The sequence below is a fragment of the Chelmon rostratus genome, chromosome 14 (genome assembly GCF_017976325.1).
Source record: "Chelmon rostratus isolate fCheRos1 chromosome 14, fCheRos1.pri, whole genome shotgun sequence".
NCBI classification, from domain to species: domain Eukaryota; kingdom Metazoa; phylum Chordata; class Actinopteri; order Chaetodontiformes; family Chaetodontidae; genus Chelmon; species Chelmon rostratus.
In genome coordinates, this window is record NC_055671.1 from 13,541,765 (window position 1) to 13,568,628 (window position 26,864).

Consider the following 26,864-nt stretch of genomic DNA (forward strand, 5'->3'; position numbering starts at 1 on the left):
ATAGCTGAAAGCCAGAAAGAATAAAGGTAATTAATGTATCATGTGGAGTGTTTAACCGCTAGTGGTGCTGTAAAGGTTTTGGAGTGGTTTTACGTGGCAGGACATGCCCATTTACTTTTGCAAACCATGCTGGATGCACTTAGTCTTTCAGGTAAGTCACATTACTGTTGCATGGTAAAGCTCTTTAATTGCAGCCAGATAGCCACAGTGTTGCTTTAATCCTGAGAGGAACGAGAGCACGGTGCGTTGTTTACCTCGAGACACGGGGTAGTAGTCCTCTCCTGAGATAGCTGACCCATCTTTGGTGTGAACACGGACCACTGACACTTTTGATGTGTCACCCACTCGTACCACAGGGATCCTCACAGTTGCCACGGCGCCGGCTTCCTTTGGTTCACTAACACTGAACTTGGTTTCAAAGAAGCGGATGATGGGTTCTGAGGCGCACAGAAAGGGAGAAAAATATGACACAAATTGTTGGATTATAGACAAAAACCTTTAAATATCACTCCCTTAATTATCACTGCTGCTGACTATGAGGATAAATTGCACCCAATCTGCTCAGTTATTCAGATAAATAAAAAGATGGATTAACTTCTTTTTATCTTAGCATATATTTAATTCCTGACTTCCCCGCCACCTCCATCTCCCCCCTCCTCATCTCACTTACTGTCAGCTGTGTCCTTGATTTTCACCAGGGTCTCATTCAGAGCTCCCACTGATGCGCCAAACTGTGAGTCGCTCCTCGGGTTCCCTAAGACCAACCGCAGCTCTTCTCCTTCCTCGTACAGCGTGTCATCCACCAGTGACAGGATGCATGGCTTCTCCGCCTCGCCTAGAGTGCACAGCGACAAGGTGATGACGGGACTTGTCAGAAAAATATGAGGTGGAAGAACGGATAAAATAAATTCTACAATAATTCTCTTTTTTTTCTTGTTACAGCATATAACATCTTATTTATTTAACTTTTTCTGAATTTGTTTATGGAAGCTGTTTGCACATGTTGCGGAAAGAAACACTAAGAAATGACAGCACAGTAGGTGACGTATGCTTGTAAGCCTCCACCTGCAAGGCACTGTTGATTTCGCAAACATTGTGTGACAAAAAAAAAAACAGTTAAGCGCTGTTTATTTCATTAAAAATGTGTCAACCTTCAAGACACAAGTTAAATCTTAAAAAAACTGAGAGAAAAAATGTGTGATGTTTCTTGAGTGACTGCTGGAGCACCTGGTAAGAACGTGATGATAGACGCTTCCGTGTTGGGTCGCTCATCAAAGTCGGAGGCGACCTCTGCGGAGCCCTGCCGGGTGTAACAGCGGACGGTGGATTTGTGTCTGATGTCGCCGCTGCGGTACACTGTCGCCGTGATCTGACCGTCACTCTCCTCTCCGGCGTACAGCGGCTCGCGGAACTGGACCTTTGGCACTGTCAGTCAACAAGTGAGATCAATCGTCACATGCAGAATGACAAGGGTAGTAATAATGCCTCCTCAAATAACACGACTGTCACAAAAAGCTTTTTCTGCACCTAACATCTGGAATGACGCTTGGTGAACTATGAATAAACAATAAAGAAAAAGTGACAAATTAATTGTTTAGTTGTGCTTAAAGCAGCTGAACTGAAACGTAAAGCATTTGTGATGACAAGGAAGAAAAACATGTTTCCATGACAGTTGTTTTTAAGGCTTTCATAAAGTTTTTCAGCACTTGGGGAAGATACACTCTCCTATAGCAACAAACTTGAAACAAAATTATACATTAACAGTAAAGAAAAACAAGAATCTAGAGCCATGCTGGCAGCTCTGTGAGGCTGTGCTTTGGCACAGCGGGGCTTTGAGCTAAAGGCTAACATCAGTATGCCAACATGAAAAGTCAAAGGTCACCGAAGTTATTACAGTTCATCCTGGGGGACATGAGTATCTGTGCAAAACGTTGCACCAATTCATCAAGTAGATGTTGATATATTTCACAGGATAAGTGAAAACTGCTGGTTGCACCAGAGGAAAAATCAGAGGATCATCAAACTCATTGGGATTCATCTCCTCGGCAACATGGATTTGCCAAATTTCAAGGCAAGTTCATTCAATAGAACGGCTACAAACATAATATTAGAGCTGAGAAAAGATTCAGTGTCAGTTTCTGGGTAAAAGTAAATCAGTTCACTTACAGTCAGACACTGAGTCATTGATGAAAACTGTAGCCTTCCCAGGTTCTCCCAGGATGCCGTTCACAGGCATACGCAGGACAAGCTCAAAGCTCTCAGCACCCTCCAGCTCCGGCTGTCCCAGGTCATCCAGAATGGTGACCCTGAACATCTGCATGCTGACGCCCGGAGCAAAGTCCAAGTTACGACTGATGCCAACGTAGTCAATACCAGCTGGAGGAAGGACAGGTACGAAGGGTTGGAAAAGGTGATGAGGCGTACAGAATGATCTTACCGCTAAGCTCAACGATTTCCAATCAAGCACGAGCAACACTTGACCATACGGCCGGCAGCTCACCTTCTGCAGAGACGGGCTCGGCCTTGCGAGAGCGGACAGTGATGGTGCCCGTCTTGGACAGATCTGTCCCCGTCCTCCACACTTTGACCTCCACATAGCCATCACTCTCATCCACGCGATACTCGACCTCTCCAAAGTAAAACACTGGCGCTGGAGAGCAAAGCAAGCGAAAAGGAAACAACTAAATGAGCGGTATTTGTTCATTCTTCTCTAATGTTGTTTGTTGTACATTGCATGTTCATAATTCCCCTGCTGTTTCTACCTGTGATCCCTGTGCTTGTTGTTTGTTGATGCAGTTTTAGAGTGCCTGACATATTTTCCACACCGTTTAACACATTAAATACTTCTGGAGCTTTTATGTATTAGCCCACATTTGGACACTGGTGGCCTTTTTAGAGCTCTGTTAGTTGTCTCATGTTGCTTTTTGAACTTGACAAAGTCTGTTTGTTTGACCCACCTTTGTGGCAGGGTTCACATTTACAACTTTTTCACTTTTTTTTTTTTTTAGTGTTAATCTTACTTGTCTTCTCTCCTTATGCGTGCACCTGTGGTCACATTAGACCTGTCAGCAGCCACCCGCAGTCTGAAATAATTCATTTGTAAAGCCAGCGGCCGGATACAGAGGTCAAACAGCGACAGCCCATTAGTCTGAAGTTAAACTGCAGGGAGGCATGACCTTTCAACCTTTCCTGGCCTTTCATCCCACCTCATTGTTGCCATTCTTCTGACAGAAACCACTAAGTACTTTCAACAAAAGAGGATGCAGTTAGCACTGAAAAACAAGGCCTGTGTGTGTGTGACTGTGTGTGTGTGCGTCTTTCTCCGAATGTGACACAGTGAGATGGTGAGACAGAGAGAAAGAGGCCCCCTAGATGGCTCAAAGGCTTGTTTGAACTGGCATTGTTTCCTGAGGCAGCAAAGTGGAGGCAGTCCAATGTGTATTTGACAGCTTCATCTTTCACAAACCCCCCTGTCAAGTCCAAAAAACTGACAGAATAAAAGTTCTTCTGTCTGTTTTAAGCTGCCACTCTCTCTCACTCGGCTCCTTTCTTATATCCTGGCATATAATCCAAAAATAGCACGCGTATTATCATGTTTTTTGTGTCATGATCAAACGCTTCAGCAGTCCAGAGATTTTTTTTTTCTTCCTGAATATCACTTTTATATACTTTCATAATTTATTTATATACTTTAACTGGGCCAGATAACAAAAGCTAAGAATAGTGTACATAACTAAAGAAATGAGAAAATTCAGCGCAGTTAATTTTTGGTTCTCCGCTTAATAAGTGACAGCTGAGGGCAAATAATTCGGTGAGGATCTCAGATCAAGTGCAGCCTGTGTCCTCTCGCTCCATCCCAACACCTGCTTTCTCAGTGCATCTATCTGTCTTTATTGCATATGTTTTCCTCCTACACACTCGGCTTCACCTCACAGATGCACCACTCGTTTGTAATGCAAATAGGATCAGCGTATTTGCACAAAAGCGAAAGGAAAATTACAGATTGTGAAGGTGAGAAGAACACATAGATTAAATCATCTCACCAAATGCTCTAAACAGTGTATGAGCTCGTAACGGCGCTTTTTTTTTATTTTGGGATGATTATTATTGTGTAATGAACGCCTTAGCTATGGCAGCGAAAACATGCAGCATATCTGCAAACTGCAAGCAATTTGGCACACATTCGTTTTTACCCTCAGAGAGGAAACTTCTCCTTGACTGCTGATATACATGTCTGCGTTCACACATGTCCCGACAGCGCCCGCAGATGACAAATTCTTGACACCCCGAGAGGGAGTCGAGTGACGAGTGATGAGTGAGAACTGCATCCTCGCTCCCCTCTGGGACCACGCCTGTGGTTTAGCGCTCTGAAGCATGTGTGAGGTCTGAGGAAGGTGTAAAGCCAAATTGTGATAATTACTATGTGTGGGTGTCTGTAGCTGTTTGTGTGTCAATGCACCTTTAAATACAGTTTATAGAGCATTCTCAGCTGTCCTCTAAAGAGGGGCCCATGCTTTTGGAAGAAGGTGACTAAGAAAAGTCTTTAAGTGATACCCTGGAATCAAAAGTGCTTTCCTTATTGTTACAAGCTACCCAACGGTGCTTGGGGTTAAATATCATAAATATAAGGGTTCCAAAATCATGGAGAAGGTAGGAAATAAGTTTATTTATTATGAGGTTTCTCCAATTTTTGGGATTTAGTGTGAAATACTAGACAGCTTTACCTCTTCAGGCTTTTAAAAATTATTGAAATGAAACGGCTTGACTGACTTATAAATGCGGTATATCAGTAGACCCACAGTGGAACCACAATCTACGATGTGGTGATAATCCTTTCATGCACGGGTAAATGTGTATGAATTTTTACCCCTTTATTGGGTTTGTTGTTCCACTACATGCTAATGTGCAAATTGTTGACTATTTCCATTTTATTTCTCCACTTTTTTTAATTTAATTTGCATGCTGCATGTAACAGGCAGCAAAATTAAGGGAGAAAATTAATGGATTAAGAGGGAAGAGCTATGATTTGCTGCTTGTAATTGAGGTTATGTGGTGTAAGACGACATGCATGCATAATAGAAATATTTGCACTTAAAGTTGCTTTGAGCATGGAATGTGTTGCCATAGGATGACAACAGGTGAAACAAAAGTTTCAAGTCCACTCCAGTCCACCCCCCGAAGTCGAAAAAACCCCACTTTCTATCTACAGCGAGGGCATATAATGTACGAACGAGCAATGAGCAAGCAATTCTGCAGCTTCAGAAGTGTGACCAACTGTGAGGCTGCCCGAGTATTTAAATGAAGGACTGGGTTTCCAAGAAATACTCTGAGCTAATCTACAATTCTACAAACTCAGCTGTGGCCATATGCACCCGGCTGAGAGGGCCTGAGTGTCCTCTCTTCTTGGCAGGGCACAAGGAGATGACAACACTCACTTTGAGTCAGAGTGTGCAGCCATGCGGAGCGCAACACTCCGGGAGACAGGTACTGTTGAGTTTAATCTGATAAAGCACTAAATCTAGCAGACACCCCTGGGTCTTTTTTTTTCCAGCTAAAGTGAGAGAAAGTGTGCGGTGTGTGTGTGTGAGAGAGAGTGTGGTGGTGGTGGTGGAGAAATAGATGGAAGGAAAAACGGCAGACTAAACTTGACTTTGACCTGGGGGAAGGAAAAATGGGGCTAGAGAGAGCAGTAGCAGTCACACAAGTGCTTTTCTCACCACTTACTTTTGATGCAGGATTCGAGAGGAAGCCTTAACCCAGTGTGCACGCACATAAACACTTGTGCACGGCAGACGCAGGCAGCCTCGCACGCAAAGTACGCACGCAGCGTCGTAACTCTTGTTTCACCATTTTCCTCGCCGACCCGAGTTTGTGCTAAAGCGAAGGAGGCTGCAGTCTGACTGGCTGGGTGCAGGTATTAGAGCACTGTCAGACGGTGTATTATCCTCCGGGAGGCTAAAAATGACACATCATCTCTCACTGGAGTTGGGCTTTCACAAACACATTTACATCCCTTTGAACTCAGCACCACGTCTGAAGTCTTCTGACAATTTACTAACAATCAGACAGTGTGTCATGTTTCTTGTTAACTAGCCCCCAGATGCTTTCACATGCATACCCCCCCCCCCCCCCCCACCCCCGACACACACACACACACTCAATTTGGCACAATTGTTTGTATCCCTAAATGAGTTCTCAGTCGTCATTGTTTTATTTATCCCAGTCTGCAGTTTGGCACTATATGACAAGTCCTCTCTGACACTATTTTTTCCGCCACAAACAATTTATGACTAAATGAAAGAGCTACGAGGATGGAAGACTGAGAGTCCTCTGAGAGGAGAGTAGTCAAACGTCATTGAAAGAATTCTTAATTTTCTTTTTATCTGAACTTGGAGATACACCCTGACCCACATACTACTAAAAAAAATGTTTTCAGGCTGAAGAGACCTGTACTGACAACCAGATCCTCTATTGTTACAGTATCTGTTTATCACCCTGGTATGTGACCCTGTGGGACAAAACCAATGGTGGGAAAAGCACTCAGATATTTTATTTAAGTAAAAGCAGCAAAAATGCTATGTTACAAGTTACAAGTCCCTCAAAAGTTTACTGACGAACAAAAGTATTAGCATTAAACATTGTTAAAGAACCAAAGTATTCATCAGGCAAACGGCCCATTTCAGAATAATACACATTATGTTATATTATTGGATTAATCATTGATGTATCCATGTGTACATGACTTCAGTATTGCAGCTGGTAAAGGTTAGGCTAATATTATCTACCATATATACTGCAGTGGAGCTTGAGAATTTACCCTCAGAAATCAATGAAGCCTTATCTTAACCAATACATAATAAGTTGCTTGCTGATTAATCTCAAAGTAACTAGTAACTTATTAAAAAATGAATAAACAAAGTAGAGGAAAAAGTACAATATTATTATATTACTTATATTAAATGTACTTAGTCTGATGCCAGGCTACTAAGTAAAGGCTTTTTCGCTCTGCCTAAAGAACTTTGCCTCTTCTTTCCTGTGTAGTTATTTTGGATGGCCGCCAAATGTAGACGCTCATTTCCTGCAACAGAGTACGGCGAATAATGAGGTAAATTTCTCCTTAACAAGGTAAGCATAAAAGGAAAGAAAGAAACATCCATCTGGAGCATTGTAGCTGGTGAAAACAAGACATTTACACTCAGTTGGACTAGATGTAAGTCAATTAGATCTTATTCATTTGATCATATATCTTCCTTAGAACTCATCTTAAAATATTGGCAAGCACTGGAAGGCTTAAGTCTTATGCTGACTTTACACAGGAAACAGGAAACCAGGGCATATTTTACAGTTTGCACTTCACTAGTCAGACGCCAGACGGGTGGGTGAGTTTATAAATCTGTACAATAAGAACCACAGGGGCAAGGACAGGGGAGACTTCCTTGACTTCTACGAGGCCTTGATGCTGTAAAGTTACATTGCTGGTAGCTGACTCAAATTTATTTCACTGCTGCTCAATCTTCTCCAGGAAAAAATGTGCTTTACTCTGAAAATCTATACCATGGCATTTAACAAAAAAAAAAAAAAAGAAAGAAAAAACATGAGCGGAGGCATTCAATCTCTCTGAGTATGTAAAGCAAATCAATGCAGAATAGCAAGAAGTTAGCGAGCACCTGAAGATTGGAACGGGTATTTCCCAGCAGGCTTGTCCCTCCCCAGATAAATCCCTTTACACATTTCTCTGCCTTTCAGAAGATGCAATCTATTTTGCCCGTGCGATGCTCTTACGGGATGAAAACAGACCTGGAACGCGTGTGATAATGTAGTCCCACTGGACTGCGTGTGTCTTGATTGTAATTAAAACCTGCTTAAATGACAGCGAGATGGGAGATTCATTCCATCCGTCTGCTGCGGGTGCAGGGTGAGGGTCTGAGCATGTACGGGTGTTTCCAACACCCCGTAAACAAGCTTAATTGAGAGATCTTCAAGTAACGGCTCTGATGACGATCCAGAACGTCAGAGTGTTCTGCAACACCCTCACACTGTGTGCATGCGCCTGCATGTGTCCACAGGCCCTACACACCAACTGGAAATGAATTTAATCTGCTCAGCCTCTCTTTGGAGACAAAACACTTCCTGCAAAGTCCACTACGACCTCTCATCTGCATGATATGTGTACATCACATTCAATGTGTTGAACCACATCTTGATTTTAAAGTTTTGCCTATAAAACATATTACAACCTGCACAGAACAATCACTGGAAAAAGAAACATGGGGGAAGTGAATTGCCTACTGACACACACACACACACACACACACACACACACACACACACACACACACATATTACCGTAGCAGCGCAGCATCAGCATGCCTTACCGTCATCCATGTCTTCCAAGATGTCAACTTTGGTGGTGGGGTAGTGCATCCCCAGACGCCCTCCGACGGGCAGCGACAGGGTGACATTGAAGCTCTCCTCTCCCTCGTACAGAGAGTCGTCGATGATCACCACGCGGCACTGCTTCTCCCTCTCGCCCTTGTCGAAGCGAAGGATGCTGCCGTGCTCCTCTGGGCGGGAGATGTAGTCCGAGTACGACAGGACGGTGGTGGGAATCGTCCCCGAGGCGGAACCTTCAAAGGGTAGAGGTGAGGACAGTGAAGGCTAGAAGGTATCCAACAGTTTGAGAGAATTTGACCTTTAATTACATTAAGACCATCACGTGAGTCAGAGGGTTAGTTTTAATGCCGGAACACAATGGGAACAGCCCACCCCCGCAGATCTCCTCAAAATCAAACCTGTGGTTGAGCCACTACAGCCAACAATAGAGCCTTCATTAGGCTAATCAGTGGGTGCAATATCCCATCACGTTTTCTCTAAATCTATTCCTAACTGCATGAGAACAACAACAGCTGCAAATAACTGAAAGTAATTTGAATGATCGCACAGGGATCGGAGCTGCTGTGGAGGTTGTTTGGAAGCATGTTAATGTTTTGGATAAATGACTGTAAAACTTGGAAAAGGCACCAGATAACAGCTCATTGTGATGCTTCTGAGCTTATGCTGTTACTTCTTATATGTGAAAATGCAAATGTGTTGTGAACTGCTTCCCTTCCAGCGTGTTGGCTGTATTTAATCAGACGTCATTGGCACTAGCAAACAGGAAGCAGGTGCACCTGATGCTCCACCGCACACATGGATTCCCTGATTCCATAAAAGTTGGAAAGCTGTGTAAAATGTAAAAAATATTGATGCTTTACACAGTGTTCCTATTTGTCTGATCCTGCCACGCTTTGTGTACATAATCTGAGAAACATAAAATAACGCTTTCATCTACATGACTACGATGTGGTCGAAAATTATTCATCGAGCCTCAAGTAACACCATCTGACACGAGCTGCAGCGAGGCACGGTACACAGGGGGGCAAACGGGTTAGATGAGGTGAAAAAAGGCTAGCCCATACCCTGCTGTGTGTAGCAGACCACCATGAGCTCCTGGCTGATGTCTCCGCTGCGGTGCACCGGGATGAAAAGCTCTCCCACATCTTCCTCCACTGAGTGGATCTGCTCAGGGAAGAACACTGTCGACTCTGTTTGGAGGAGAAAAGACAGCGAGTGGAGGGAGTCAGAGGAAAAGAGAAAAGGGTAATGATATGCATAACAATCTGCAAAAAATTCCACAGTACATTAGGCCATCAAGGACTGATACAGGCTTTTGTTCTAGCTCTGCATTAGCGAGCCGCAGCTGACATTTTTTTTTATTCAGCTCTATTGAAGTGGTGGTCCTGCGGTGTGCTTATTCAAATTCAAAAATAACTCTCCATCGCAGTTTTCAGTTTGATGCAACCAGAGGTGCTCTTCAAAGAGACCCCTTCGGAAGTTTTTCTTACTGCCTGGTGTGTCGCAGACAATTACACATGCAAGGCTCTCGGAGTCAATCAGCTGGGAGTTTCACAGATTGACTCCTCTATACACAGAGGGGTCAGCCAGACCATCTCTCTTATTTTCTGTCTCTCTTTGCCCACTCCTTTCTCCGCCTCTGAGAGGAGTCTGTGATTGAGAGAGAGACTGAGAGCCAGTGAAAGCATCATCTATCAAAGCGAGGAACTTACCGCCATTATAGAAACAATAAATGTTGGAGCTATTTTCCACAGGCGCACAGGGACCAATAAAAATACTAACAGAGTGGACTGCGCTTCAGCTCGTCCCAGATCTTCCTGGGAGTTTGCGGACCCTCCTCCTCTGTCTTTTTGAGTGAATGAATGATTGGAACTTCAAGACACTTGTGGCTTCGCTCGCGCAACAGAAAAAAACATTAAAATGGCGAGCGGCGGATCGTGGAAAATCAGCGAACAAACTGATTCAGATATTTGAATCAACACCCGGCGTAAAAAAAGACATCAACACCTGAGATGACTTTTTGGGATGAAGCCATCAACATAAGACAATCTGACGCGCGGCGGGGGGGGCAAACATTTCTCTCCTCTCACAGTAACTCTTCCTAAAACGTCGTCTCTCCTCTCAATCTTCTCCCTTCAACTCCATTTCTCCCTTCTGTCGCTGCCCACAATCTGTCACTCCCCAGGGGGGTACAGGGACTCATAGCGGGGGATTAGGGTCCACTGCTTACCTATTACACACACGCACACACACACCACTATACCCTGATTTTCCTCTCTCTCTCCACACACAGACCGCACACCTCACCTCTCCTCACAGTGCTTTCACATTTCACCTCACACTTCGCTCTTCGAGTGCCTCCAAATCCACCCAAGATTTAGAAAAGCAAATTTTCAGCCAAGTGGGTCAAGTTCACCTCCTGGTGGAAAACACGCAGTCATTTTAAAACATTCATGGGGAGGTGGAAAAAATACATGCTTTTACAAAGGGTGTACAAATAGTGAATACTTGCACATGATCTACGATTGTCTTGTTAAAAACAACCCCCAAAAAAGGTAACACTTTATAATGAGGTTCACATATTCAACATTAAGGAGTTGCTTATTAGTGTGCATATTAGTAACATATTGACTCTTTATTAGTCATTATAAAGCACGCATTAATGCCTTATTCTGGGGGTTATTAAGGGTTCATGTCAATTCGTGTGCAGCTTCCTTTCTTATTATCAATAAGCAGTAATTAGGTGGAAAAGTGTTAGTTAATGGCCTACAAGTTGTAGAATATGCTCATGCAGAATAAGGCATTAATTGGTGCATTATAATGACTCATAAATAGTGAATATGCTACTAGTATGTGTGCCTTAATATAAAGTACTACCAAAAAACCTGTTTGGCTTTCATGTTTATGCCTGGAACTTCTCTATTATTGACAATTTCATGAATATTCTATGGATGCAGTTTCTACTCTCTGGTTGCTGCTTTGATAGTTGTTCATTTTACTCATCACCAGCTTGAAAAACTGGCTACACCCCTGAGCTAAAATGCCTAAAATGTAACCATGTATGCATAACAAAGCAGCCTCTGGAAACGCACAATTGATGGCACTATCTGAGTAGAAGCAGCACAACACCATGTCACAGCTCAATGCAACAGCAACCTCACAGGATGTAGTCCCTTGTCTGATCTGCCCTACATTAGTCAAGAGATTTTACATCCTAACTGAGACAAAGCTCTTATAATTACACAAGGATGTGCTTGACTGCAGCTGGCCTTGTGGTTTCAGAGAAAGCAAAATTTACAAGACAGAAAACAGTTCTTCATCATTTAGTGGAATGACCTTGGTGCAAAATGCAGGAAAGTAACAGCTCTACTGATATATAGCGTCCTCGCTGTAGAGGAAGGGAAAAAAAAATACCCCTGACTGCAGCAAGACGTCGGAGCTGCTTGCAGCAAACAGTCGAACAGCAGGCTGCCACCTTCATCTTTTGTCAGCACAGTGCATGGATTATATATGAAAGAAAATCATAAAGTTTTGCAGGAGGAAAGCTAGGCTATCACACTCTGTAATTAAGCAGAGTTTGTGCCGGCCACGCCACAGGACAAGCCCACTCTTCGTTATTAATCAAAGTTGCACCCGGCTAATGCAGAATGATGGTATAGACTACACATTCTCTAAAGAAAGCAAAAAGAAAACAACGAAGAAGAGCTCCAGGCATTCACACAGACAAACAGGGACTGTCCACGCTGTTGGAACAAACTCAACTTATTATGCTCTCCTTAATTTTGGAACACTTTTGGTTAAAGCTTAGCGATCCACTCTCCCCCTCTAAAAGCTATTAGCCTATCTGACACGTCCTCTGGGGAGAGAATCTCCAGGCAAACCAGAAGCCCAGACAAAGCCAGTTTTCATCATTAGAGAGAGAAGCTGGAGTTCAGCTAACGCCACGATCATAGCTAGAGCCCATTAGAGTACAGAGTGGCACATCTCTGTCACATTAGACATTCCCCGGAGATAACAGAAAACAAAACAGCCCCTGCCCTCCACACACACACCATAATTAACCCACAGGGGAGGATAGATTGAGGAGCGCGAATGTGAGGGGGGGAGAGAGAGATCAAGACCTAGTGAAAGAGAGAGAGAACGAGAAAACAAATAAGAGGGGGAGAGCGATGAGAGCAGCTGTTGTGTGTCACTGTAATGGAGGCTTCAATGTTTCAATCTTTGTTGCACGTCTATAATTACATAAAAGTTGCACTGAGGAGGAGAGTAATGCATACAGAGAAGTAAATGTAAACGCTGCAGAAGTGTAAATCTGGGCTTGATGGAGAAGAGCAGCGAGTTTGTCGCACTACTCTAGATTCCATTAACATTTCAATTTGCAGGCAAAGACACAAAGAGCTGGCAGAGTGAAAACGGCAGATTACAAACTATTTAGGAGAGAAAGCAAGCAACTTTCTTGTGTGTGTGTGTGTGTGTGTGTGTGTGTGTGTGTGTGTGTGTGTGTGTGTGTGTTTGAGACACTTTCCATACTTAACCATTAGAGTTTGACTAATGTTCACCATCACTAAACAGCAAAATCAGTTCTCAATCAGTCCACCGAGAACCTTTGATTTGGCCCGATGATGACGAGCAAATAAATAAACATGTAACTCTAATTGTGCTGCTTTTTTTTTTTTTTTTTTTTTAGGATGGAAGCGCTCCACTCAGTACTTCCGGTGAGTGTCGGAAAACAGCCGTCATTCCTGTGTAAAATCTCCACCGGCTGTCATGTCAGAGCTGTACTTCTCCTCGTTGCCTGAGGGCAGATTTGACATGACTCTATATCGACGGTAGACACTGTTTATATTGACAATTCTTCATTCTGTGTCTGCCAAGTTGACTGATGCTTCACACAACAAATGTGATACGTGGTCAAGGGTTGTGTATTTTTCATTGCCTCGCAGCAGGAATACTTGAGTGGCGGTTGGGATTTTGTGTGATGAGCATCATAAATGTCAGAAACTTCACTGTGGCTGAAGTCGTATGTGTCTGTTAGGCAGACGAAGTATCCCTGTCATGTACAAATACTGTGTATTATTATTTATGTATTCAGTATCTCAAAAATGTTTTGCTTCCAGGATATAAGAGCTTCTCAGAGTGTTCAGACTAATAGTGAAGAAATGATTTAAATTTAATGTACAACATATTGTCTCCACCAATAGTACTGAGATCTTGTACTTCACTATAAGTAGCAACACCTTAGTGTACAAATATAATAATATAATATAAAGAACATTAACCGGAAACAATCAGGTAAAGTACAAAAAACTTCAAAAGCGTACGTCAGCAAATGTACTTAATTACCTTCTAACCCTAAAAGTATCAGTGTGTGTGCAGGTTATTATGAGCGCACGAGCCGCACTGACCGTCATTCGGATCCAGGATCTCAACTGTCGCCATGGCAGGGAACTCCATCACTGCCATCACCGGCTCCGACAGCAAAATCTGGAAGGTCTCCGCCTGCTCGTACTTGCCGTCAGTCAGTATCCGAACCCGCCACGTGGCTCTGGTCTGCCCCGGGTTGAACTGGACCTGCCTCTGGGACTTCCCCTTGAAATCCTCCTCCTTCTTTGCACTGCCGTCCTCTGTGCCAATGCCTGAGAGGTGCAGAGAGTGACAGACGGGAGAAGGGAACAAGGGAGGGAGAGCAGGCCAGATGATTAAAGAAATAAGACAGAGAGGAAGAAGAGGAGGCAAAACAAAGAAAGCGATCATGAAAGGGTGACAGGCAGGAGACAGAAACAGATGAAAAACATATTAGATATTCACACCCTTTAATGTTGTTCACAGAGTGGTGAGAAAAAGAGCATTGAGTCTATTTTTCTTCACTGATCACTTACAGAGCCTCAGGAATGTGTGAAATGAATTTGTGAGTGAAGCGTTTAAATAAGCACATTCCACCTTACTGAGATGGATTAGCCACCATGATTATTTCCCAAGGGTGAGGTATGCATGCGCGTGTGTGCGCGTCACCTCTTTTCTCTTCAACTGTCTCTTCCATTAATAATTGGTCTTTCATGTGAATCCACTTTACAACGATCCATCTGACATTCACGCTCATCGATACACCTCCTTCAAAGTCGAGAGAGCTTGCCAGTGCCACTGGGTTTCACATCAAACACACATCAAGGAAGCCCAGGTGGCATAAGCCATATGATAATGTATTACATTTGGAAATATGCAGTTCATATTCCTTTGTCTACATTCACAGCGTCTCATGAGAACAAGCTGAGCGGAGCCACGCCAGGCCGATGCATGTGCCTGTAAATAAAAAAGGATTTGTTGTCTTTTTTTCAGGCACTCAAAAGCCTGCACCAGCAGAGAAAAAAGACGGTGATAAACACATGCAGATGAGACTGGATACATTAGATCATACACGCAGTGAGAGCTGAGAGGTGAGCGTTTTATGCAAAATTTAAGATGAAAATAATCGTGCGCGGAGGAACGCAAACTCCTATGCAGTCACGCTCTTTCGTGTTGCTGAACCTGCGAGGACCTGACAGGGTAAATTGAGTAGATGGGTGTGGGGTTTGACTGCAGCAAATCTGTGAGCCACACACCAACACATCAATCCAGCAAACAGCTCTCTCTAGACACCGTGTTTTCCACTAATGGTCACCGCGGCCGACCACAATGCAACGCCGCACTGTCTCGCATTTGACCTGCAGTTAATGAAACGCTCTCATTCATTCCATTTTGGTCAATAACCCCAGACGGCACACAGAGGCATTGCAACTTTCTCAGTTCTGCTTTTTCTCAGAAAAAAAAAGCTCAGGACGCCGTTGTTGCCCACTGCGGCCGCGCTGACACAACACAAACAAACATCCACTCCTCTGGGGACTGCTGACAGTCGTTCAGGAAAACCTAAGACATGACTAATGGAAGTTCAGTGAGGACAACTCTCCTATCTGCTTAACCTGGGTCGAGCTTTTTTAGATGAGGGTTGCACAAAGTTGGTTGGCACAAGTGGATACATCAAAACTGCTGCATTCGGAATAAAAACTGATTAAAACACTACAGTGCAGGGCTGCCCAAAGCGGGGCCTGCCTGCCATAAGGTTCCGTTCGGCTCGCCAAGAAAACACATTGCAATATAAATTGCTGTTTATGCTGCTCGATTTTTTGTGAGGTAAAAATGCTCTTTAAATATGTAGGATCCCTAATTATTAAATATTTTTACAGCACATCAGTCAGAGTGGCACCCCTGGTATAGAGCATCAGGTGGTAGAGTTAATATGCCATCAATACTGTACACAAGCTTAAACCAAAGTCTTGTTTCTCACTTGACCTTAAAAAAGTTCTGACACACATCCAGCTCTGATTCAAAGAAGTCATCCTCTGGGAAGCGTAAATGAGCTTAGTAAATTCCATGGCAATCTGCCATTGGATTTTTAGATTTGTCTTGTGGAGATTTAAATTTCAGCGTGACTGTAGGGCTAGAGAAAAGGTCAGCACAGACACTTAAAAAAAAAAAAAAATCAAGACCATGACGACAGCAAATTTCATGGTAATTTGTGCAGAAATTGTTCGACAACTTGCTGTGGACAAGACTTTCGGTTGGACAGACGTAAAATAAGATAATCTTTTATCGATACCACAGCGGAGAAATTTGCAATGCCACAGGACCAAAGGGGAGAGTGCAATAGCAATAAACCAGTAAAAAAGCAAGATATAATAAATAAGTAAACAGACTCAATGACTGAATTCGCATTATTGCATAAAGGGAATATTAATATTGCACAGTTTAGTATAAGCTGTGCCACCAGCACCAGAAATGCGTGAAGAACTCAGCTAACAGTAGAAACCACTTCAGCAGAACACACAGATATCTCAAGTTAATTCATTTTTTGAACATTTTGTACAAAAATTTGCCCACATCTCACACGTTTTGCCTTTAAGAACTACATTATAAATTTATTATTTCAATTTCAAACTATAAACTGTGAGTCTTAACGTCTTAAGAGATAGGTATCATCCTTATGGTTTCAGTCCTGGCTGACTGACCCATGCACAGATCCCAGAATCTCAGATTTTCCGATTGATATATATAAAGGATAATCACTTTAAAGAAAAAGTGTCCTCATAGCGGATAGATCATATCTTTCTTTTCTTTCTATCTTGATGATCGGTTGACCAGCATCAAATAAAACACACACAGAGGAAAAACCTGCATTCTCGTGAGAGGAAGCGTTGATCTTAAAAAAGGTGGAGCCTCATTGCGCCACCCTTGCAGGACTCCCTGGAGGGAGGAGACACGCCTTGTCTCGGGTCGCGCTGGGGTTCCTTCTCAGCAGGTGGAAATATAACCACCCGAGGGCTTTTGATCTCTATGGTGCTGTTCCTCAAAGCTAAAGTCCCCTGTGTTTGTGTCTCCATAAGACACACAGACACACAGACACACCCACAGATACGAGGGGCTGCTCACAAACACACACAATTTCTGTTTATAGCTGCAAACTTTCTCTTCTCTTGTTCCATACTGTAGCTCATTTCACATGAGCAAAGCTCGGCTGAATGTAAAATGTACAATTCATCATAAAATTTTGTGATTGCAGACACCCTCATGCTGATTATACCATAAAGGTCATTTCACATCAAGGCGGCTGAGGTGGAGAGCTGTAGAAAAGAGGTTCCGGTGGGGGGGGGGCAAAAGTTTCAATTATCTCCTGGTGAAATTGAACGATATCTCCATCCACCCTGCATGGCAACAATAATGACACTGGAATACGTCCCACAGGAGATGATTAACCTGGCAAATGTACATCTTGTTAACAATCCTCAATTTATCTCTCAGAGCAAGGGCAGACCAGAAAGGACAGTAGAAAGGGGGGGAAAGAGTCTTCAAGGAGTGAGCTTTGACTTATGCAAGAAGTAAAAAAGAGGAAAGAGAATTCAATTCCATCTTTTTTCCCCACGGGGGTTCCTCATAATCCACACACAGCAGAGAAGATAGAAAGAAAGAAGAGGCGAAAGGGGAGGAAAGGAAAGCAAAAGAGAGAGGGAAGAGGATGAGGACTTGAGAGTGGAGGGTTTTCGTGAAGGGAACAGAGCAAGGTGATGTGACGAAACAAAGGCAAAGATGGAGAGGAACCAGCAGAGAAGCACCACGATGGGTGACAACCAAGCAGAGGATGCACACGAGGAAGTGAGAAAATAGAAGACAGAGCGAGAACAAACAGCGAACGAGCGCCGCGCCGGAGTGAGACAGAGAGGAGAGAGGAAGGCAGATAGAAGACGAATGACAAATGGAGAGTGGGTGGAGGAAGGATATAAGACTCAGCCTATGGCACAGACCCTGGGCTGTAAAGGCAGTAAGGGAGCAGGAGGAAGAGAGATGGTGTCTTTGATGAGGAAAAGCAGGTTAGGAACAAAAGGACCAAACGCTCGGCACCGTGAGATGAGGTGAGGAGAGATTACGGATGAAAAGGAAAAGAAGGTGAGACGGGTTAAGTGGGCTGACAAGTCAGGAGGACAGTGTCCCCGGAGACAGGAACATGTGACAGCACTCAATTAGGGGAATACACAGCAGAGGCAGGCAGAGGGCGCACACACATGAAGAGTTTAGCTGAAGGTTGATGTGTTTTTTTTTTTCCCATAAGGAGCGAAAAGGTGAGGTATAATCTTGAAAACAGTGGTAGATGAATCCAATCGGAACCCCGTGCTCTGCAGCCCCGTTCTGCCTGAGCTCTGCTTTGCGGGGGCATCTTTGAACCTTGATCCTATCTCTGCAGTCCTCCATCACTGATCCTCTCTACCTGTACGTCCTGTTGTGATGGAGCATGTGTAACAGCTCTCCTCCACTGTTGCCAGGCACCACAGCAGCTTTCATCAGCTAGCCCTTCCAACGGCAGCCAGCTTCTGACAACATCACTGGGTGTCTCTCCGCCTGCTTTTCCATCCCCACCTAATCTAATGCAATCTATCTATCTGTCTCTGCAGCTTCGACTTCTGTCAGGAGTTCCTCTGCGGCTTTCTATTTTGTCCTTTCCTCGTCTGAAGTTTCTGTTCTTTTCATATTTACTGGGACAATTTGTGAATTTCTAACGGGGGGTGGCCCTGACCTTGACCCCAAACCCTATAGTAAAAACTGTCATCTCCCCTAAAACCTTCTGCTACAGAGGTGACTTGGTCTGGGGGTGTATTTTCAGACGCTACTGAATAATCATAGAACTATTCTAGGAATACTACAGACAGCAGTGTATCTCTATGAACCTCTCGCTCTTCCACGACCACATGTCGCTTCTTCTCACTTTGATCATGATGGTGACACAACTCTATAGAGTATATAGGCTACAATGTGGCAAAGAAGTCATTTTTTCTCGTATATAGTTTAGAGATTATTACAGATCCAAGATGAAACTGACAGAGGAGCTGGACTGAGACAAAAAGGCGCAATAACAAACCCATCTGATACTTCAGCACCACGGACAGCACCATGGATTTATCAATACACAGCACAGTTAGGCTGCTCGTATTTCACAGCCGTGGTCAGGGTCATAGATTCTAACTTGCACCAAGCTCAGTCAGATAAAAGATGAATGAGTCCGGCAGACTAGAAAGACAAATTCAGTTTAGCAGCCCCTCTGCGTCTCTCTGCTGCTGCTGGGGGGCAGGTTAAGAAGGGGGATGCATTTTGGTCATTTTGCTAACAAGGGGGCTGGCATCACCCCCCATATCACCTACTGCTACCATCAATTCTCTATTCATTACAGCTTTGGTTTTGTTGTGATCTTTGTTACTACCTTCCCATATCCTCCCTCAGCACACCTCGCACACACACACACCCAAACACACACACACACACACACACACACACACACACACACACACACACACACACACAGACACCCACACCAGCACATAGAATGAGAAAGCATGATCAAACTAATGTTTTGAATAGTTTTGGTTCGACTTCAGCATGCTGGCTCTGAAACGAAACAACAACTCCAAAGTGGTGTTTGAGGTTTACGGGTGTTTGAGGGTGTTCATATCCAGACTGGCTGAACAGCCCTTTTTAGAGCTGAGACAATTAATTTGATGAACAAGCCCTCATAAAACAATTGTATTAATTGATTAAGTCATTTTTAAACAGAAAAATGTGAGGATTTGGTATTCGTTTTATATCATTGAAAAATTTAATATCTTTGTATAATAGGCTGCTGGCAGGACAAAACAAGCAACTGGATTCTGAAATCTTGGACTCTGGAAAATTGTGATGGGCATTTTTTCAACATTTTATCGACTGGATGTTGAGGAATCCTAAAACATACAGACGAGGCAGCAACTGATGATGTGCATCACTGCTGAAGAGCAAACTGAAGGCCGAAAAACCCCCAAAACACCCGACAAGTGCAAATGCCTGCAGCACAGGCCTGGAGGGGAATCTTATATCTGCGTCGTAGACTTCAGACAGTCATTGACTGCAAGGGATTTGTGCCCAAATATATGTGATGTCTCTGTGTCAATATTTATGATTGTTCAACTATTTTCTTTCCATGAAATTTGGCGGTAATATGTGCAAACAAGGTGTAAACACATCTGATGTGGGTATGTAAAAAGCCTTAAATAAGCTTTATTTCAGTTGACACTTTTATCTCACAGCTGTTGTTTCATTTCCAATCTAACGTGCTGGAAAATGTGTCTCTGTCATACTATTTTCTGACTGCACTGTCATCATCACTGGGTTTCTTTTTGTTATATGTTTCATTTTACAGGTGACATATGAATGTGTTTGTATCATAACAATGAATTTTAAATAGTTTTTGATAGTGAAAATACTAAATTATTTGTTTGGTTTTGTTTTTTGTTTTTTTTGACTTTTTTGAGAGTTTTGAAGCTGCCTTTTCAGCTTTGATTCTGATCTTAAGAGTTGACATCCTATCTCAAAATGTGCTCCTGTTGTTTCGTCCTTACAAAAGCCATGAGTGACATCACTACTTTAATACTATCGGTAGTAGGTGTTAGCCTTAACGGCTAACTGACAATCAGCCGAAATGGAAGCATGATGCACAAACATGCACAGAAAAACTCTCAAAGTGGAAGAGGAAAAGACTTGAAAATCATTCAGAATTGAGGCAAACACATGCAAGCAAAGTGAGAAAAGAGGGACACAGCAGAGCCTCAACCACACTGACTCTTAATGAGATTTAATAACGAGAAACAATACAGCCTTAAAATGAGTTCACACCAAACATCAATCAAAAGTGCCATTGTATTGATTGCATTACACCGTGCGGTGTTCCTGCTATTTTGTCCACCTCGGGTTTATCGCCACCCTGTTATTGGTTCATTCGCCCCAGTCTTCTGTTCACCTGCCCGGCAAATTGAAATCTATGAAACTTATTAGACGACTTCTATCAGCTTCATTTTTTCAATCTGTGTTGCCCTAAAGTAGACTACATTTCATCATCATTGAACTGAACAGGTACACACTGGGCATATAGATGCACAAATACAAAGAAATACGTACATGCGAGCATACACATTTTCTATGGGTTATGAGATAAAATACTGTTGTCAGAGTGGCTTAGGTTTGGAGCTCTGGAGAAAGATAGAGTATTTTCTGATGGTTACAAGTAAATATTCCTTCTCTTTAATCTTACTTCAAACCGTGCACTTATGCATAAAAATGTTAGCTCAACATGTTGTAGCTAGAAGGAAGCCTAGCCTAGAAGGAAAGCACTTTCACACTGACACATTTAAGCACCACGTCGACATACCACGTTAGACGTTCATTCAGAGAGAAGGCTTGAAAGTGAACGTGTGTGTGCGGCCGGAGATAACCAGGTGCTCACACGCCAACTGCGCAAAGAGATGAGAGCAAAAACGCAAGCTTTCATGTGTGATACCCTCCTGAGAGGAATCACATACACACACGTGCACACCAGCAAACACACACGCACAGGTAGATAAGTCTTAAGGCTTACATAAACTGCTTCTCTGTGATGCTAACACCTGACCCAAAGATTAACAAGGATCAGAATGATGATGAGAGGCAGGGGGGGAGTAAAAGCCGCATTCAGGTGCTGCTTCTCCCAGAGCGAACGCGCTGAAGCACGACAAAGTCAGGGCTAAGAGGGGCATTCAGGGACAACAGCATCATCATCCTTTTAACCTTGGAACCTGCACAAACACTCGTACATACTGTAAGCACAAAAACATGCTGGGCCGTCCTTTCCAGCACAAAATCACCTCCATCTGCTGGTCAGAAAGCTTATTAATAACTCTGACGATGATGTTTGTGTAGCTGGCTGGATGTGAGATTTGAGCAGCGCCCAGCCAGCAGTGCGCTCTCTGCCCACTCTGTGTTTCATACTGATGAGCGCTGCAGGCGGCATGATGCTCACTTTATTTTTAAGTTTGCTGATGATTCACTTATTGTCAGTCCTCTAGACATATTCCCGGTGTCACCATCAGCTGCTGTGATGAGACATTTTACAGCCAAATATGGCTAAAAGGCTAAGAGGAGACATTCATATGCTTCCTGTGCGGCTACCTTAGATTGATTATAAGCTGAATTTTAACGGCAAAGCAGGTTTAGTTTGGAACAAAATGTAACAGCAGCTTCTCAGAAAACTCTCCCAAAGAACAGGACTTTGACGAGCAGTCACCAGTACAGTAAGTCACTTTTCTAAGTATAATTGTGAATTTAGCTTTATGTTTGGCCTGACCTCAACGCCTTCCTCACTTTTTTAAAATGATTTTTTTCATACTGCAGTTTAAGGCCCTGACGCATCGAGCCCACCTACATAAAACCACTTGACAAAGATCGACTGACGCATCAGCTCGCCTCCCATCTACTGACATACGCTGTGCTTCACAATGCAAAACACAGCGGTGAAGACGACAATGAACAACTAGCTGTCGTGCATGAGAGAGAATAGAATGCAATTTATTTATATTTCTACTTCAGTTAACATTGGGGAAAGACAAACAAGCCAACCTCAAACAGGCACTTATAAGAGCTGTAAAGTGGCAGTCAGACTGTATAGTGTTGGTGGACCATACAGTGCTGAATGTCTGAATGTCAGCTGAGTGTGTCAGAGCTTGTCAAACAGACACAAACAGGTCAACATGCATTACAGGGGTGCTTTACATGGAGACAAGGAGATGACAGAGTAGCACTTCTGTTAATTGTGACACTAATGATATCAATGACGCTATCTTATCAATGCCTTGATCCAAGCCCACTCATATTACCAGTACTGACGCTCTCAGTGTTTTCTTTGTGCATTCTGTTGTATCCACCTGTTCAATGTATTTTTTATTGCTTTTTGACATACTCGTTTACTCATTTGATGCTTACTGTGACACACCACTTGCCCATCTGGGACGAATAAAGCTGAACTTTGCACATCAAGGAAAATGGCGTGTTGCTTCGCAAATGGTCTTGCGGCAAAATTGCTTTTCTTGACATTGTTTCCCTGTCTGTGCTGGGCAAAGAGTTCCCTTGCACAGGACATCATAGTGTCCTTACTTATTCCTTTTGCAAATGCTGAAATGGCTCAAGGCCAAACAAAATTACTTTGGCTTAGAGGATAAATCTTGTTATAGTGTGTGTTCAATGGATCTGTTGCTTTTTGAGTTTAATGCTCAGAAATGATCTGCATGTGTGTTATAGAGCAGGTACATAAAGCTCTGCAGTGAAGCAAAGGAATTCCATAGCATTTTGCTGTTATTTTCTGTGCACTTTTTACTTTCATGCTTATGTTTAACACAGAAAGAGGAATGCAGAGCTAACAAAAACCTGACATTAAAAGTCACCTAACACCATGAATGTCTAAATGAATGCTACAGAAAGGAGACAGTAAGAGACTGTTTGACAGGCAGAAACAAGACTGAGAGGTTTCAGCCACGCTAGCAGCTCTGTGAGGCTGAACAGAGGCTGGCTGTGAGACTCGGGTGCAGGTGTGATGTCATCCAAGACGCTGAAAAATGAAACCGCTAATGTGCTAAGCTAATACAATGCTTAGCAGGTCCAGCCGAGACCAATGGGAATGTTATTATAATTCATTTTGAGGGAGATGTGAATGTGTTTACCAAATGTCACGGTAACCCATACAATGGTGTTGCGACGTAGTCAGAATCAAAAGTGTTAATCTCATGGTGGAACAAAAAATGCAAGATTTATGATTTGGGCATCATGAATGTCTGAACTGGCAGGCATTGCCATCCGCAGAGACACCCTGCCAGCATGGTTAAAAACACAAAGCATGTCCTCTAGGATCAGTAAGGAAAAGAGACAGAAAGACAGGCAGACTGACCAATGAAAGACGTCTCTCCAAGGTAACCTCTCCGCCTGAGCACCACCTCCAGGAACTTGTCCTCCTCATCCACCACGTAGTACTCTCTCTCCAGAGAGATCCAGGCCCAGTCCAGACGGAACTGCTGCCCCTTGAGCTTGTTCCCACCTGAACAAAACACACAAAACATAAATACATTTTGTTATTCCTGACCTTTTTTACCCTGTTTTTTTTTTCTAATGTGAATGTTTTATTGACATTTCATTTGTAGTTTGGCATGAATTCTTTGCTCCTTGTGTGTTGTGAAGATGCTGTTTATCATCTAAGATCTCTGCGGAAACACTGTATGTTCTGGGGCGGGTCTGGGCCTATTTATTTCTCTGATTTAACTACCAAATGTTGAGTTCAATATTCCACAAAAACTGGAAAGGAAACTGTGAGGGGAGATTCTGTGACCGAAGGGGGCAATTACTGTGAAACCGTAATGAAGAAAAAGTGTTTTAATTATTTTCAGTGTGGAGTCCAAATGTTCACAACACATCTGCTGCAGAAAGACTCATAAAAAATGAAACACACAATGCTTTCCTTCACACCTACCTATATCTAACAGTCTTTTCATGTGCTCTATAATTAATTCACATTTTTCTTTGCTGAACCGTAATTTCTTTTCTTTCAAAAATGGCCATCATCCTGAGAATGGCAGCCAATTAGCGTTATTAAGGAAGGATTTGCAGGCTAAATGGTCTTGTTAGTGTAATAGAGCTATTCAATAGCTGCCACTTCAACAAGCGGACAGGAAGGATGCTGCGGTGTGTGGCTAAGTTACCCACCTGCAGGGGGTAAAGATGGAGGTCTGTGATAGCGAAAGGAGAACACAGTAAAAGTGGAATAAAAGGGGGTGACGCTTTTCTTTCTTTTTCTGAACAATGCCTAACTATGCATGGCATTCCTGTGAACGCTAAACTAAACGCCTGAGCGTGTGTGTTTTACTGGCGGAGGGGAACGCAGAGGTGGAGGACTGCCTGTGCAAACGTTATTTGTACGCTGTCGGAGAGGAAATCTCATTCAGCTCTATTGAGGACGATTTCAAAGCTGTTTGTTCTTTCAAGTCGTTTATGCCTCCGAAATGCTTGAGCAGCAAGGCTGTTAAAAGCACACACAGCGTAGCACTTCACCTCCATCATCACAGAGGTCAGAAGTGGCAGCATCGTTGTTCAAACCTCCTTGTGCAAAAAAAAAAAAAAGGAGCCGCTGCTTGGTGACTAATCCTGCACTCTGCAACTCTGGTAAAATAAGAGTGCATCGCTATCCCAATAAAATATCATAAATTGAATCATAAAGAGTGGCGATGAGAGCCTCCACATGCACATACAGATACAGCGCTGTTAGAATAATGCTCTAACGCTGGTGTTAAAACGCAGCCGAGGTGAAAAGTTCAGCACATTCCGGCTTGGCAGACATCGCTACAACATGCCGGGGTGAGGAGACAGCTAATATAATCAGAGCGCATGTATCCTCCAAAAAGCCCGTAGGCCAAGTTCAGGCTTCACTTAGAGGGCGCAAATACAAAATTGCACACATACACCCACGCAAACACACACACGACTCTTCACCTCCAACTTCACTGCAACCTTGACTTTCATCCCAGCTCCCTGATAGTAAATACAGCATAAGCTGCCTGATATCTGTGTGTGCGTTTGTGTGCATGTGTGTGTGCGTGCGTGCGTGCGCGTGTGTCTGTGTTTGTGTTTGTGGGTGCATGTTTGTGTGTGTGCGCCAGTCCTTCCGTGTGACCTCTCATTGAAGGTGAGGAGCTGTGCACAGACAATAGGGATCTGAGTCAGTGGGCTTCCGACTGTCTCATTCCTCCAGCCTTTCAAAAGGATAAAAGGCCCCTCACATGTGCTGACCATACAAAAACAGCAGCTTTGAAATCAGCCTCAATAGAGCCAAATTCACTTTACACTCTCTTTCAAAGGCTTCCCTAACAAAAACTCACCACAAGGGTTTTCTTCTTCTTTTTTTTTTTTTTTTTGGGCACCAATTAGGGATCACGGTTTCTGTACAGGAAATTTCAGCGACCAGGACACGCTGAGAAATCTGCGGAGAAAAACTTTGATGCTACAGTTTTGATGCCGGCTTGTGTTGTAGGATCTACTTTGCGGAGTCATTGCTGACAGCTGTCCAATCAGAGGAGACTATTTTACAAAGGATTAAAATCAAAAGGCGATTCACCTTAATACAAACGTTTTTGTAGTTGGTCTGTGTGATGCTCTTACTAAGCCTGTGAGGGTTTGTCACAGCTGCTGATTTTCACCTTCTCATGTTCTGCATATGTTCAGGATTATAGTGCACAGGTTGCTGTGTAAACCATCATGTAAACCATCATATCTTGTTTTGGTCTAGATGGTCTGAGACGATATAGACTCAGCTCCTGACTGCACGTCTGGCCCGCCAAAGCTTTCCATCCGTCCTACGGGAGGTTATTCTGGAGCTACCGGAGAATCATGAAGCTTGTCTATTGGATGCAAGAGGTGTCACTTGGGTTTATTTTTGTTAGCCAACTGCTGTATTGAGTACCAAACTGAGTGTTTTTGTTTGCTTCCTGGGATCCTGAAGAGGACTCATTCATTTCTAGTTGAACTGTGTGTCTTGTATTGAGCACTGACTGCCTCCTTGATGGAGGTCTGTGAACATTTTTTTAGTTAAGATATGGATTTTCCAAGTTTCTTAGGAAGAATAATAAAATTCTGGCCCTTGGACAAATGTGGTTGAGGACACCTGCTATAGTCCCCATACGCTTATGAAAATTGGTAATGAGACGAGTGTTAGCAAAGCAGTTAAATTAATCTTTATGTTTCTAGCTTTTTTAGCTCATTCTTTTGGTTCTATGGCCCTCATACTACTATATGTTGCAGTCTTGCTGCTCTCATAACCTCACTTCCTTCACAGCTGTGATAAACCCACTATACACTACCTGCCCAGCACCAAACTGTGTTGAGCAGGTAGTGTACCAACTAGCTAATGAACGAGCAAGCTCTTTCTCTGACGTTAGTGGAGACCAAACCAGAGCTATGAGGACAGTGAATAGTGGATTATTCCTTTGGTGCTTAGGAAAATGTCGCTGCTTGCCTGCTGCATGAAGATTGACAGTAACTGTTGGCTGAAACGTTAGTCGTAACATTTCATG

At 43.3% G+C, this 26,864-nt stretch overlaps 1 protein-coding gene across 1 annotated transcript in view; it reads right to left on the reverse strand.

The window, feature by feature from the left end:
• The window catches only part of LOC121617565 (FRAS1-related extracellular matrix protein 2-like), a 54,949-nt gene that overhangs the window by 11,305 nt on the left and 16,780 nt on the right, over positions 1 to 26,864 (reverse strand). Inside the window, exons 3-11 of the mRNA XM_041952757.1 lie at positions 23,696 to 23,842; positions 13,800 to 14,030; positions 9,459 to 9,584; positions 8,376 to 8,627; positions 2,501 to 2,650; positions 2,167 to 2,376; positions 1,228 to 1,425; positions 671 to 835; positions 255 to 437 (exon numbers count right to left, since the gene is read on the reverse strand). Coding sequence (XP_041808691.1) covers positions 255 to 437; positions 671 to 835; positions 1,228 to 1,425; positions 2,167 to 2,376; positions 2,501 to 2,650; positions 8,376 to 8,627; positions 9,459 to 9,584; positions 13,800 to 14,030; positions 23,696 to 23,842 — 1,662 coding nt within the window. The remainder of the gene's footprint in view (positions 1 to 254; positions 438 to 670; positions 836 to 1,227; positions 1,426 to 2,166; positions 2,377 to 2,500; positions 2,651 to 8,375; positions 8,628 to 9,458; positions 9,585 to 13,799; positions 14,031 to 23,695; positions 23,843 to 26,864) is intronic.